Raw genomic sequence first — 14,651 nt, forward strand, 5'->3', positions numbered from 1 at the left:
AGACCAAAGACACTGGTTAGAGGACTCTCTGAGGTTTCCAAAAAGTCCTAGAACATCTCCATATGATAAAAATTGAATGAGTTATGACTTATTGAAGTTGACCAATTTTGAAGAAAGCGCATAAAGTCAATATTGAGCAAAAAAAGATTTTCTTCTAAATGGGCCTATCTTTTTACGTTAGGAACTTGTTTCTAACATGGCCCACGACCAATAAATCCATCCATGCATTATTCTTTTATTTATTTCATTTATTTTTGATTCATTAAAAATCAAACTTAATTAAATAAATAATGAAGATATTCAAAGGATTCTCAAAGATTATTTTTTTCAATCAAATCATGAATATTATACATAATTTAAATCATTTAAATTCATTGGCTTGATGATAGAAAAGATATGGTGCAAAAATAGAAATTTTGAACTTAATTCAAATCAAATTTCAATCTTTCCAAGAGCATGATTTCTTTCCATTCTTTTTACCCTAATTGACTCCTATATATATTCACAATACATGCAGCATTAGGGGAGGACGAAAATCAGGAGAGAAGGCTAGGGTTCTAAGAGAGAAAATTCTTCAAGAAACTAGGGCATTCAAGATCACGAATTGCAGGCACTCTCCATCCAAACCACTCGTTCCATTCTTCTCCTGGGAACAAAAAGAGTAAGTATCAATCATTAGACATGTCCTAAAACATCCAGAACGAGCATACCATGTTTCTTCATATGCATCCATGTTCAAATTTCGTTTTGTTGGCATTACTACGTTTTGACGTAAACTAACGCTTCTAACATGCTCTTGGTGTTGATTAGAACAGGATAGGGTCGTTAAAACGAAGCTTTAGCGTCCATAGCTTAAAGCGCCATAGCTAGGGCTCATGAAAGCAAAGCTTTCGTTTTCACTTTTGCGTACCGTATCAGACCCAAATGACGGCATAATTGCGTTCTTAAAGTCCTAAATACTTGATCTGGGTGTTTGTTTTCGTTGTTTGATTTTGATTTTGCAGGATTTGTGTTCGCAGCCTTAGCTACGAAAAAAGCTTGAAAGATCGTAGCTAAAACGTCTGTAATTCGTAGCAAAACTGGGCCGGTGGAAGGTAAGGGATGATGAACAGTAAACGAGAATGGTTGACCACGTGTGGCGTTATGTGATTCGCTGGTCAAAAGTACATCGTCCTCTCTCCATCATTGATTGGTCCACGCGCGCAAACAGGGACCCACTTTGACTGTCCCACTATGCCTTTGTTTTATTTTAATATATTATGTTAAGATTATTCTATTAACGATTAAATGTGTATGGCTGAACGGTTGAGAGGTGTTGTTTATCACTTGCAGGTCCTTGGTTCGAACCTTGCTGGGAACAAATTAATTTTTATGCATTATCGTTCACTGATCCAGTACTCCATGCCTGCGCTTGCACATCGTGCACCCTCTCATCATCACCCTTCAGATCAAAGTCAAACAAGATCCTACGCCCAGAATTGAAGGATCATCCCATGGACCTTCAGGCCAGCCTCATAGAATCAGAGCTAAGAATTCTTTTTATTTTATTTTATTTTTAAACTTTTTATCTATTTTCTTTTCTTTATATTTCTCATTATTATTTTAAAAAATTTTATTTTAGTATGTTATTTATTTATTAAATATTTTCATGACTCTTTTAATTTATTTAATCGAATTTTCGATTTTATTTTTAAATTCTCAAATGTATTCACTTTTTATATTTAATTTCTTTTTTTTTTTTTTTTTTTTTTTTTTTATGTTCAAAATCCTGATTTTTATTTTAATTATTTCTTTGTAGCATGACAACTAATCACTGTTGTTGGTAGGTGTTGTTCACTAATGTTTTTAGCCTTACAAAAACCCTTTAGGTCACAATAAGTTTTCTTAAAAAACTTTTTAGGGTTTGTAAACCTTTTAGGGTTTATGGATCATTCATACACTAAAAGTTTTTTTCTCTTTATTTTTCAGGGTTACCCCGTATCTTCCGATTATGCGCCATGCCAATCAAAAAGCTAAGTTTTGATCCCTCTTTTATCTATTTATTTATTTATTTAAATTTTTTGCCTTATGACTTAAATTATGATTATTTCAACTGTCAATGAATTACTCATACACTTACCGCTATCATTTTCTGTTTAAATCTCAGATAACCAGAGTCGATGATCATAGTCAATCAGGGTTCGAGGAAGATCAGGGCGGAGAACAAAATAATTAAATTAATTATTTTATACTTTTTATTATAATTCCCCCATTCCCGCAGGTGTTTATTGTAATAGCGTAGGATTTTCATTCTGCCTTTATTTTTTCTGCTGTGGTTAGTAATCTTAGGGAGTGCAAGCCTTTAATTAACATAGATCACTAATTATGAGATAATATATCTGAATTGAACCACCTGATTGTGCCACACACTCACCTTTAGGGTAATCCCTCTGGTTGCCTTGTTGCCTTATTGTTGCCTGTTGCCTCTAAACACACTAAATAGTCAAAGTTCCTCGATTCCGAGGATACCTAAAGCAATGTTGCCTTCAAAGTTATAGAAACTCCCTCGATGGTTGCCTCATAAAGATAATTGTCCCTATTGCTAAGGTATCCTCGCATGATGCCTAAAAATATTAAATGACTATTTTATCCTTCCCTTAGACTACCTGCCCTCTTTATGGCAAGGGACAGTCTTGTGGCGAATGATAATTTCTCGACGACCCTTCAAATCCAATTGAAAGACTTCCTGCCCTCTTATGGTATGGATAGACCCTTTCGCCCGAAAGACTAAAAGAACAAATTTCTAAACTTAGGGTAGTTGCTATTAATTGCTTGCTCTAATTCAAATTACTTTTTACACCTCTTTTCCAAATCAAATTCAAAAAGACTACGCTTATTTACAAGCTAAAGTTCTTCTTCGAAAATCTTTTCAAACAATTCAAACATTTCAAACAAAGTGAGCTAAGCAATTAAGAGCCCATGGATAACCATGGATGCAAAGGGTGCTTTTTAAACCTTCCCTTTGTATAATTTACCCCCCGAACTCAAAATCTTTTTAAAAGGTCTTTTCCTGTTCTTTTAGCCTTTCCAATTGGATAAAATAAAAGTCGGTGGCGACTCTTGCTATCCGCGACATTTTCGATTATAAAAGTCAGTTCACCGTATTACAGAACTGGCGACTCTGCTGGGGATGCTTTCGATTAAAAGAGGGGTTACCTTAGAGTTTAGGATTCACTTTAATTGTTTGATTTGTCTGCTTTATATTTCAAAGGCTGTTTTGGGTATTTACTTCTGTGAAAGATCCTAACCCGGATCTGAGAACCTTAGGTAAATGGCATGAGACCAAGGAGACTGCACAGCGTATACTGATGTGGTTGATCTGGTGGCCGTCGTTAGTGTGACACATTTGTTTGTCCTGGTGTTCCTTGGGACCCGACTTGAGGAAACACTTGGCTGCTGCGTGGTGTCATTAAGCACTAATTCGTCCCTAGAACCCTAATTGAACTTGGCCTTGGCCTATTAGAAAGTAGTGAGATGGCTGGCTTTGGTTCCGACCGAAGTTGGTTGATACTCGAAGCTACACTCATATGGACTGGACTTTCAGGACCTTCTTGGTTGGTGATTCGATTGTCGAACTAAGATAAGCGCCTTCGAGAAAGGTCAATGATATGAGCTCCCTAGAACCCGATCTTTATATAGGACAGGTTGAACCAACTAAACTTCAGTGGGGAGGGTACTTACCTACAAACTCCAAGCAAGCCTCTAAACCTAAGGGCACTTGTGTGACTTGTTTGTGTTTACCACTAACCTTTGTTTCTTTGCAGGTTTTGTTAAAAGACTTGTTTGCCCTCACTATTCCATGTTGTTCCTAATAAGTTGCATACTAACCTTTGTTTCCTTGCAGGATTCGCTTGTAGGGCATTTCGTCCTCATTACCTTGTGTTTGCTGCTGCTTTCCTCTGTGTTGGATTAGATCTTGCTAGAGTTGATTTTGACATGTACTTTGTAGCGGAATGATTTGTGTTTGATGACCTTTAAGTAGAAAAGTGTTTTTTTGGCAAAACTAATCTTGCTAGAATGATATAACTGATTCTTGGCTTGGGATTTGGGACTAACTAGTAACTACTTTCAATCCATAATACATAATTTTAGGATTCAATGTTAAAACTGATTGTATGTTTTAGTGACTTGATTTGATGAACTGATGTGCCACTACTATTGTGGCTGTTGTTCATACTACTACTTAGTAGTTTGTTTTCTTAAATTTTCTTGCATCAACTTATATTGGGTCCTATTAATGTTCGTGCATCTCGTAAGGAAGTGTCGCTTATGTTGTAATTAGTTGTTGTTTTTCTTTGGCGTAGAACAATTCAATTATTGAAATGTCTACTTTAAGTTTCGGTATCTGATATATATAGTCTGTGCTATAATTGTATGTACACTTCTTGCGCTCTTAAGTGGCCATTAAGTTTACATTAAGTTTCTTATGCATATTTAGTGAGTGTAGCAGAAAGAGAAAGAAAATATTATAAAAAACATGAAATCCTCCTTCTGGTATTTGAGACCAGGTATTCTCAGTCATGATATCGCTTTTGACTGCAGATTGAATTTGTGTGTAACTGCTACTGAAGATTACTTAAAAGGCAGCATTTGTTTGTTTCAAACACAGGGCTATTGATTTTATAAATCTGTTATGAATTTGTGTGACTCTGTAATGAATTTTATAAATCTAATTTTGTGTATTATTAAGTTGTGTAGCATAGCTGCAGTGTGGTTATTGATTCCTTTTTGTTATTGATACAGCTCAATTCCCTCAAAGGAGACGAAGGAAAGCGACAACTCCATTTTATTTGTGTGTGACTCAATTTCTCTGTATTAAGGTAACAATTTGTGTTCTTTTAGGCTTCACCACATAAATTTTAATACGTGGTAGTATATCTCATGGAATGTTTTGATTTATATGTATATGATTATATAATGCTGTTGCCGTCTAAAAATGAATTTTATTTTATAAATCAGTAATCATGTTAGTGCTTTTCTTACCTAGTTAGTTGTATGTTAGGTATATAATGTATATACAATAATTATTGCAAAGATTCTGTCCCTAGCTTGTGTAGTTTAATTCCATTTATATACAATAATTCTGTCCCTGTCATTTTTTGGTTGCTCAGCACATGTTTTAGTATTGTTAGTGCATTTTTTTGTATGAATTCAGTTTTGAATGTGTTATGTGTTTTGAATGTCTTATGTGTTGTGTTTCAAATATATAGATTATCAAGTGATGGACAAAGAGTGGACTAAATTACCGTGGTTTAGTCAAGAGTACATCAACGGTGTTACTCGATTTTTAGTCTTTGCCTTCACTAATGGAAGACCTCAAGGAGGTGAACTTCTATGCCCTTGTGCTAAGTGTAAAAATATATATTGGAAAACAAGGGATATTATTAGGGATCACCTAATAGCCAAAGGTTTTCTAGACGGTTATGACGTTTGGTTGCACCATGGGGAGAAACTACAAAGGTCTATGGAAATTGGTGATGGGATGGAAGATCAAGAGGGATCACATGATGTCATTCCTGGCTTATTGCATGACATATATGGAGATAGGGTAGAAGCACACGGAGTTCATGAAGGTCCCAATGACGAGGCTAGAACGTTTTACAATTTGATTAAAGAGGCTGAACAAGAACTGTACCCTGGATGCAAAGACTTCTCTTCGTTATCATTCACGATTCGACTCTACTTGTTGAAATGTCTCCACGGCTGGAGCAATACGTCATTCACTGCCCTATTAGAATTATTGAAAGAAGTAATGCCTGATTTGAACATACCGGAATCATTTTACAAGACAAAAGCCATGATAAGTGGTTTAGGCCTTGATTATAAGAAGATAGATGCATGCCCAAACGATTGCATGCTATTTTGGAAGGAGCATGAAAAGGACAATTCTTGCACTATTTGTGAAGCTTCACGGTGGAAACAAAATGCTGCAACTGAAGGATGCGAGTCTGAGCAACAAAAAAATGACTGTAGAGTTCCTGCAAAAGTTTTGAGGCACTTTCCATTGATTCCTAGACTACAAAGGTTGTTCATGTGTTCAAAGACAGCTGAGTCAATGAGATGGCATGAAGAAGAGCGCTCAAAGGATGGAAAATTGAGGCATCCTACTGATGGTAAATCGTGGAAGGACTTTGATGAGCTCCATCCAGATTTTTCTAGTGAGTCCCGCAATGTAAGACATGGCTTAACGAGTGATGGGTTTAATCCATTTAGGACCATGAGCTTATCTCATAGTACATGGCCTGTCTTGATGATGGTATACAACACACAACCTTGGCTGTCCATGAAACCTGAATATACAATGTTGTCATTGTTGATTCCTGGACCAAAATCTCCAGGCAACGATATCGATGTTTACCTCCAACCACTGATAGAGGAGCTAAAAGAGTTATGGGAATCCGGCATAGAGACATATGATTCTTCAATGAATCAAACTTTTCAAATGCGTGCAGCTCTTCTGTGGACAATTAGTGACTACCCTGCTTATGCTATGTTGTCGGGATGGAGCACCAAAGGAAAATTGGCGTGTGCCTGTTGTAAATCTAACACCAATTCGTTATACCTCAAACACAGCCATAAGATGTGTTATATGGACCACCGTACCTTTTTACCAAGAACTCATTCTTGGAGAGACGATGTCAAATCATTTAACGGAGAAGAAGAACATAGGATTGCACCATCCATGTTAAACGGGGCAGAAATTCTTGAACTCTTAAAAGATTTCAATAATGAATTTGGGAAGAAAAATAAGAAGAAAGTTGATGGCCCGTGGAAGAAGAGGTCAATTTTTTTTGAGTTGCCTTACTGGGCTCAAAATACATTGCGCCATAATTTAGATGTAATGCACATTGAAAAAAACATATTTGATAGTATTGTTGGAACTCTTTTGGACATCCTGGGGAAGACAAAAGATCATATTAAAGCCCGTTATGATTTGCAAGAAATGGGAATTAGAGAAAGACTTCATCCAAGGGAGATTGGTGGAGGACGTTCAGAGTTTGCGAAAGCATGTTTCTCAATGACTCCGCACGAGAAGTCAATTTTTTGTGGAGTTATAAAGGCTGCCAAGTTACCAGATGGGACTGCATCAAATATTTCAAAATGTGTACAAGTTGGTGACAAAAAAATATCTGGTTACAAGAGCCATGATGCGCATTTCATGTTACACTATTTGTTGCAAATTGCAGTAAGAAGCACAATGCCCAAGGAGGTGGCAACCCCACTAATTCGTCTTGGTTCCTTTTTCCGCTCTCTATGTCAGAAAGTTATACAAGTGGAAGATTTAGATTACCTAGAAGATGAGATTGTAGAGATACTTTGTCAGTTGGAGATGATATTTCCTCCAAGTTTCTTTGACATAATGGTTCACTTGCCTATTCATCTGGTAAATGAAGTTAGATTGGGTGGTCCTGTTCAATTTCGATGGATGTATCCCACCGAAAGATACTTGTGTAAACTTAAGAACTATGTCCGCAATAGAGCTTATCCTGAAGGTTCTATTGCCGAGGGGTATCTGGCTGAAGAAGCTATAACATTTTGCTCAAGGTATTTGCATAGCAATGTAGATACAAGGTTGAATAGGAAGAGTCGGAATTATGATGTTACCGATTCACTTGAAACAGATCCAGATGATTACTTTACAACTGTCGGTCGTCCTTTAGGGGGGCAGGCGAACCCTTTCATCTTGATGTGAAATCAAAGGATGATGCCCATCGATACATCTTATTCAATTGCAATGAAGTTCAAATTTACATCAGGTAGTACAATAACTATTTGTCCTCCTATGTATTTATCTACTAATCCTAAGATTAGAGATATGTTAACATATAATTTGTTGACTTTTGTAGTGAGCATGATCAAAGTGTTAATTTAAACACTAACAAAAGGAAGTGGACCAAGGCCAAAAGTCAAAGTAAAGAATTTAGTGAATGGTTTAAAACTCGTGCCCAGAATGATGATGTGCCATTACAACTTGAAAAACTTTCTAGAGGTCCTAATTTTGTTGCAAAGAGGTATCCAGGTTACGTCATTAATGGATATAGGTTCCATACTAGGAAACGAGATGCAAATCGCAAAACTCAAAATTCTGGCGTAACTTTAGTTTCACTAACTTCAAGTTTCGCTAGCTCCAAGGATGGAAATCCTAGGACAGAACCCATCACATATTATGGAGCCATTGTTGATATAATTGAGTTATACTACTATGGAAATTTCAACTTTGTTTTGTTTAAGTGCGATTGGTTTGAGGTTGAAAAAGACAAATACGGACTTACTTGTGTGCGTTTCAATAAGAAAATTTATCAGAATGATCCATTTGTGCTACCTTCTCAAGTTCATCAATGTTACTATATCCAAGACCCTTTTGATCCAAACCGGCATTATGCTCTGCAAACAGTTCCACGAGATTTCTTTAACATTGCTGACCCGTCAAATTTACAAGCTGAAAGTGGAGAAAATAGTGATGGTGATGGTGAATTAAATTGGGTTAGGGAAGACATACCTGCAACAATAGCTGAAACACCTCGTGAAATGAATGAAGCTGAAAGTGATGGAGAGGATTTTGATTATGATGATACCCTATTTGATTTCATGGACTAATGTCAATCTATTTTCCATTTGAACTTTTCATGTATTGGTTTTATGAGTTGTATTCATTAGGAGAATGACAATATCATTAGAATTTCTGATGTAACTGATTGGATGTGTTGAATCTATTTCATTTCTGTTTTTGTAAATCCACTATGTGTTGAATCCACTATGTGTTGAATCTATTTCATTTCTGTTTTTGTAAATCCACTATGTTCTGAATCTTATTTGTTTTGAGTTAGTCATAGATCTAATGATTAGTGATTTATTGTTAACCGTTTGAATATTGCAAATTAGTGTTGATTGGTTAAACTTTGTTTCTTTTAATATTTTCCATGTTAACAGAAAATGAAGAAGGTTTCAAACTTGCAAAAGAAGACGGCTGCCGCACAAAAGGGTGAACAAGTTACCGCCAATTTTCGGTTGCCTCTATTTAGATCCAGTGCTGAATTGGCTAAGAAGTATGATATCAAATGCGAGATGGTAAATAATAATCGTGAAGGACCTAGTAAAGTATGCATCAGACCTCTTTTTGTGCCTGCATCTAGGGAACTTTTCAACTTATCTAAGTTTGAAACTACTGCTTCAAAGATTGATAGTTCGGCCGATGTGTTTTATCCAACCAAAATGAGGACAAGGCAGACAACTCCCAGAAAAGTAGGGGCTGAATGTACTGATTCAACCAGGCAGCAAGTGATTCCCAAAACAGGGCCTGATATTGCTTCAAGGACCAGGCAGCAACTTACTAAAAAAACAGGGCCTGAAATTGTTGATTCAAGGACCAGGCAGTAACAAGGAAATGATAAGCAGAATCCTTCAAGTGCAAAGCAGCAACAAGGAAGTGCTAAGAAACAAGTTTCAAGTGCTAAGCAACAAGTTTCAACTGCTAAGCAACAAGTTTCAAGTGCTAAGCAACAAGTTTCAAGTGCTAAGCAACAAGTTTCAATTACTAAGCAACAAGCTTCGAGTGCGGATCAGAAACGTCCTTCAAGTGCAAAGCAGAATCCTTCAAGTGCAAAGGAGCAACCTAAGGAGAAACGGGTGGCTGACACTGCTGATTCAAGGTCAAACCAGAATCGTATGAAAAGGGCAATGGTAGAAGTTGATGGAAATTTCGGGACAGAGCAAGGAAGTGGCTTGAAGAAGACAAAACGAAGCCCAATGTGTAAATCGACATCAGTTGAAGAATTCCTCAAAGAAAATGGAGAAAATAGTGAAGAAGATGAATGTGAGAATCTTGAGGAAGAAGAAAATATAATGGGTGAAGAAGAAAACACTCAGCAAAATGGAAGTAAACAAACTGAAGGTACGTACTAAGCTTCGTGTCATGCATTATTCTTTATTATTGTTTCATTCAAATTTATATCCCATGCTAATTATATTTTATCTAACACAGGGGCAAGTAAGAAAGGGACACGTGGACCAACTAAATGTTTGAAAATCCATGCTAGAAAGAGTGCGGATCGTGAAGAGGTGGTCTTAGACGATGATGGAGAACCTATTGGACCCAATGATCGAACCGTGACAGATTTGAGTTGTTTCCTTGGCACTGTCGCAAGGAATTCAGACTTGTGCCCCTTAGTTTATACTAACTTCAAAGCTTTGAAGAAAGCAAACAAGGACCGTATATGGGAATTTGTCACTGTAAGTGGGAATTTGTCACTGTGTGAATCTAAATATAAGTTGTGTTCCTTATTTACTTGTCACTAATTACCTTTTTATTGTAGGATAAATTCATTATCCCTGAAAATGGAAGTAGAGCGGTTTTCTCTCGCATAAATGATGCTTGGAGGCGTTTCAAGAAAGATCTCAAAAAGAGTTGTTTTTTAAAGTACACTACTATGAGTGAACGATTGAAGCATTGTCCCTAGACCGTACCTGAAGTTCATTTCAAGCAATTGATATCCTATTGGAAGAACAATAACATCCAAGTAAGATAACAATTAGCAATTGATCAATGCTGTCCCTAATATTTAATTCTGTAATTTAACATTTGCTGTCCCTAATTTTGCTGTTTCTGAATGTAGAAAATTAGCAAAATCAATGCTGTGAACAGAGCTAAGCAAAAGTATATGCATCGGATGGGCCCAACAAACTTTGCGAGGATTCGTGCAAAACTGGTAGGGTGTTTATACATCCTTCAATTTACAATTATGTATTGGTTGAGTGATTCATATTTTGATGTGTTTATTATCAACCCATGTAGCGTGCTAAGAAAGAGGACGGAAAGGAAGTTAGCCAGGCAGAGATGTTCATTGAGACTCGGCAAAGTCGAAAAGGAAAACAGCTGGATGAGGAAACTTCAAGTGTAATTGTAAGCCAGGCAGATTATTCCTTTAATCAACATTTGCCTTTAATCATTTATTTTTCTAATGTGAATATTTTCTAATGTGAATATTTTTTAATTAGTCTAAGCTTCAAGAATCAGTTCAGAATTCAACTGAATCTGAGACATTTAACTCCTTGTTTGGGAAAGAAAAATCTGGACGAGTTCGTTGCTATGGAAGAACAATAACACCTACCATGCTTAAAAGAAAAGAAGAAATTCTGGTTATTAAAAGGCAGCATAATGATGAAGTGGCTGGCATGAAGAGGGAGATGGATGGTATGAAGGCGCTATTTAAGACAATGATGAAGCAACAAAACCCACATATGAGCGACGAGGAGATCTCTAATTTGATGGCAAGTGCTATGGGTTGTTCCATTAGTTCTACTGCTGCTCCTGCTGATCCACATTCGTCTGCATCAACTCATATTCCGCATTGCGAACAGGTATACTCTGAACTACAAAATTGCAGCATATGGCACTGTATAGAAACTGTATAGAAACTGTATTAGAAACTGTATCAAGTGTTTTCTGAAATTAGAAACTGTATTAGAAACTGTATAGGGCACTGAATTAGAAACTCGGTTATCAAGAATTAGTTAGAAACTGTATAGGGCACATTAAGTGCAGGGATCATGGTTGAACAAGTGCAGGGATCACATTAAGAAACTGAATTATCACTGAATTTCTGAAATTGTATGGTTATCATGGATGAACAAGTGCAGGGATCACATTAAGAAACTGAATTATCATTGAATTTCTTAACTGATACTTGAACTGATTCTTGAATTTCTGAACTGGTTATCATGGATGAACAATATGCAGGGATCACATCTTGTTACAGTTTTACTGTTGTACAAATTTTGTTATAGTGTTATTGGTTTCACAGATTTTAAGCATCTTGTTATAGTGTTATTGGTTGGTAAAAATTTTGTGAATGCTAGTAACATTGATGTAATTCATTTTCTGGTGCCAATTAAACTGAAGTTTTGAAGTATCATCATTGGTTTGTACTATGTGGCCCAAATGGCATAAGGGAATCACATTAATCATGTAAAGTTTCATGGATGATTAAAGATTCTATTTGGTTTGACTTTAAGCATACTATTACTGTTGTAGCTTATAGTGTTATTGGTTGGTACAAGTTGTGTGAATGCTACTAACATTGATTTGTTTGTTTCAAACACATGTTACTTCAGTAGCAGATTTGTATCATCATTGGTGTTATACATGTTTATTGGTTAGTACACTTATGAATGTTGAATGATGTTATGTTTATGGTAGGGTGGAGAGGAAGCAGATTTTGATGAAGATATGGAAGAAGCTTGTGATGAACATGAAGATGTGGAAGAAGTTTGTGCTGAAGATGTTGATGAAGATGTTAAAGAAGATGTGGAAGAAGAGCAAGGAGAAGATCAAGAAGAATAGTTGTTTTATGTTATCTTTCTAGCCAGTTATTAGAACTTTTTTTGGATATTTTGGGATGACTCTTTTTTGAGCCAAACTTGTGTTTAATATGGTTGTGTTTAACATGGTTGTTTTGAATTTTGAATTTGGGATGACATCAAAACTTGTATCCAACTATTATTAGTGGCACTACAAAAAAAAACATACTTTTGACCTTAATGTTAATTTTATTGTTAATTTTATATTGATAGATATATTTATATATATATATATATATATAAATATATATAAAATGACATATTTATGTAATGATACAGAAATAAACTGTGGCTAGATAAATGGGTTAGAATGCATAACATATAACAACAGTTTTAAATAGGTGGTCATAACCAAACCGTGGCTATATCTTGAACTAATACTGTGTCGTAAACGTTAAAATGAAACAGTGGCTTTACAATATAGCCACAGTTATTAAGTCATGGCAAATACAAACCGTGGCCTTAATCAAGCTACCTAAACCGTGGCCTAAAAATGCCACGGTTGTAAAAATGACGTGGTCTATACCAAAAAACCGTGGACTTTACTTTTGGCCACGGCCGTATACTCCACCGTTAGATTTCCGTGGCCGAACCGTGGCCTCAGCGTTACGCCACGGTTATTTTGCATAAAGCCTCGGTTTTCTGGGCGTGGTAGGAGGCCTTTTTTTCTGTAGTTTCATATTAATAAATAATTACATATACATGAAGTGTATGAGACCACTTTCGAGTAAAAAGAAAAAACACAGAAAAAAAAATTGTTGCAGGATCTGGGTACTCAAGTAGATCCATACTCAGGTTATTTTGCTTCTATTGCGCCCAGGAGTTTCAAGAGGAAGGAGAAGAAAGCCTCTCTTGCGGACCATCCGGTAGATGAAGATGATGATATCTCTAACAGTACGTTCATTCCATGTTCTTCTCATACTGACTCTGAAGTGTTACGCGGTAATAGTAGATTACTGAATCCTCTGCATTCAGAGGTGGGGAGAAAGATGTGGAATTCAGTCATTAATTTAGGAGTGTCGGGGCAGAAGGATGATTTGATGGGTATTAATAAAATGGAGGGCCTTGAAAGGAGGGGTTTAGAGGATGAGTTGGCAAGGAAGGCAAAATATAAGAAGGAATTATGATTATTCTTTCATATAATATTAGAGGGGGCGGTATAGTATCAAAAAGAAGAAGAATCGGTTATCTGTTAAGTTCTTGCAAGGCCGACATTTGTTTTCTTCAGGAAACAAAATTGTCTCTGTTTAGTGACGTTCTGGCTAGTTCCTTTTGGAGTGGCTCCGATTTGGAATGGTCGGATGGTAATGCGGTAGGTGCAGCAGGAGGAACGGTTATTTTATGGAAGAAGGGTCTGTTGGATGTTTTATATAGCTTCACGGGTATCGGTTACGTAGGTATAAATGCTGATTGGAAAGGGATAAATATTAATTTGATTAATATTTATGCTCCTTGCAGTGCTGCGGCGAGGAAAAAGTTATGGAATTCGTTGATTGATATCAGGGCCAGAAACTCTACTTCCGGATGGTGCATTGGTGGAGACTTTAATGAGATTTCGAACAGTGATGAAAGAGTAGGGAGTGGGAATTACTTTTGCAGAAAATCATGGAAGAGTTTAGGGAATTCATTGGTGAGATGGAAGTGGAAGACGTTCCGTGTGTGGGAGGAAGATTCACTTGGTTCAAAGATAACGGGAAAGCAATGAGTAGGATCGATAGATTTCTGCTTTCGAAAAACCTTATTGATGTGTGGGGAGTGGTGGATCAACAGATTTGTAAGAGGGATATATCGGATCATGCTCCTATTCTTCTATTCCCCGGTGTTCTAGATTGGGGACCAAAATCTTTCAAATTTAACAATGCTTGGTTCAAGCACGAAGCTTTCAAGGGTTTTATTCATGAAGGGTGGTCTAAGATGTCTATAGTAGGAAGGGGTGATTTTGTGTTAGATTGAAAGTTAGAGTGAAAGTTTGGAATCGGGAGATTTTCGGATGGATTGATCTCAAAGTGGACAAATAGGTGGACAACATTAATGAGGCGGATGTCTTCTTGGAGGAAAACTTTGGGGGCAGCATAGAGGAAATTGTAGACAAGAGAAGGAACGCTACTATTAACATGTGGAAAACCTTACACTTGAAAGAAAGCATGCTTAGATTAAAATCTAGACAATTGTGGCTTAAGGACGGTGATAAAAATTCTCGTTTTTTCCATAACTCCATCAAGAAGAGAAATCGCAAGAATGCAATTTCTGTTTTG

At 36.5% G+C, this 14,651-nt stretch overlaps 3 protein-coding genes across 3 annotated transcripts; all 3 read left to right on the plus strand.

Moving 5' to 3' along the window:
- The first annotated feature begins 5,260 nt into the window (after positions 1-5,260).
- Positions 5,261-8,637, plus strand: LOC131639240 (uncharacterized). Its single transcript, XM_058909736.1, has 2 exons — positions 5,261-7,584; positions 7,887-8,637. The coding sequence occupies exons 1-2, from the start codon at positions 5,261-5,263 to the stop codon at positions 8,635-8,637; spliced, it is 3,075 nt and encodes a 1,024-aa protein (XP_058765719.1).
- Positions 8,638-9,176: 539 nt separating this feature from the next.
- On the plus strand, positions 9,177-10,496 carry LOC131639241 (uncharacterized). The gene is made up of 3 exons (XM_058909738.1): positions 9,177-9,931; positions 10,022-10,269; positions 10,353-10,496. The coding sequence occupies exons 1-3, from the start codon at positions 9,706-9,708 to the stop codon at positions 10,494-10,496; spliced, it is 618 nt and encodes a 205-aa protein (XP_058765721.1). The 5' UTR covers positions 9,177-9,705.
- LOC131639242 (uncharacterized) lies at positions 10,489-12,379 on the plus strand. Its single transcript, XM_058909739.1, has 7 exons — positions 10,489-10,556; positions 10,653-10,745; positions 10,832-10,939; positions 11,035-11,397; positions 11,777-11,905; positions 12,071-12,127; positions 12,236-12,379. The coding sequence occupies exons 2-7, from the start codon at positions 10,698-10,700 to the stop codon at positions 12,377-12,379; spliced, it is 849 nt and encodes a 282-aa protein (XP_058765722.1). The 5' UTR covers positions 10,489-10,556; positions 10,653-10,697.
- The last annotated feature ends 2,272 nt before the right edge of the window (positions 12,380-14,651 follow it).

This window comes from Vicia villosa, unplaced genomic scaffold (genome assembly GCF_029867415.1).
Source record: "Vicia villosa cultivar HV-30 ecotype Madison, WI unplaced genomic scaffold, Vvil1.0 ctg.002570F_1_1, whole genome shotgun sequence".
Taxonomy (NCBI): Eukaryota; Viridiplantae; Streptophyta; class Magnoliopsida; order Fabales; family Fabaceae; genus Vicia; species Vicia villosa.

What these genes read in the sequence shown, in the direction of transcription:
- LOC131639241 (XM_058909738.1), top strand. Translation starts at nt 9,706, where the DNA reads ATGAAAAGGGCAATGGTAGAAGTTGATGGAAATTTCGGGACAGAGCAA. An exon ending in TGGAAGTAAACAAACTGAAG is followed by an intron (nt 9,932 to 10,021) that starts GTACGTACTAAG and finishes TATCTAACACAG; the next exon opens with GGGCAAGTAAGAAAGGGACA. An exon ending in GTATATGGGAATTTGTCACT is followed by an intron (nt 10,270 to 10,352) that starts GTAAGTGGGAAT and finishes TTTTTATTGTAG; the next exon opens with GATAAATTCATTATCCCTGA.
- LOC131639240 (XM_058909736.1), top strand. Translation starts at nt 5,261, where the DNA reads ATGGACAAAGAGTGGACTAAATTACCGTGGTTTAGTCAAGAGTACATC. An exon ending in GCTATAACATTTTGCTCAAG is followed by an intron (nt 7,585 to 7,886) that starts GTATTTGCATAG and finishes TGACTTTTGTAG; the next exon opens with TGAGCATGATCAAAGTGTTA.
- LOC131639242 (XM_058909739.1), top strand. Translation starts at nt 10,698, where the DNA reads ATGCATCGGATGGGCCCAACAAACTTTGCGAGGATTCGTGCAAAACTG. An exon ending in CGAGGATTCGTGCAAAACTG is followed by an intron (nt 10,746 to 10,831) that starts GTAGGGTGTTTA and finishes CAACCCATGTAG; the next exon opens with CGTGCTAAGAAAGAGGACGG. An exon ending in CTACTAACATTGATTTGTTT is followed by an intron (nt 12,128 to 12,235) that starts GTTTCAAACACA and finishes TGTTTATGGTAG; the next exon opens with GGTGGAGAGGAAGCAGATTT.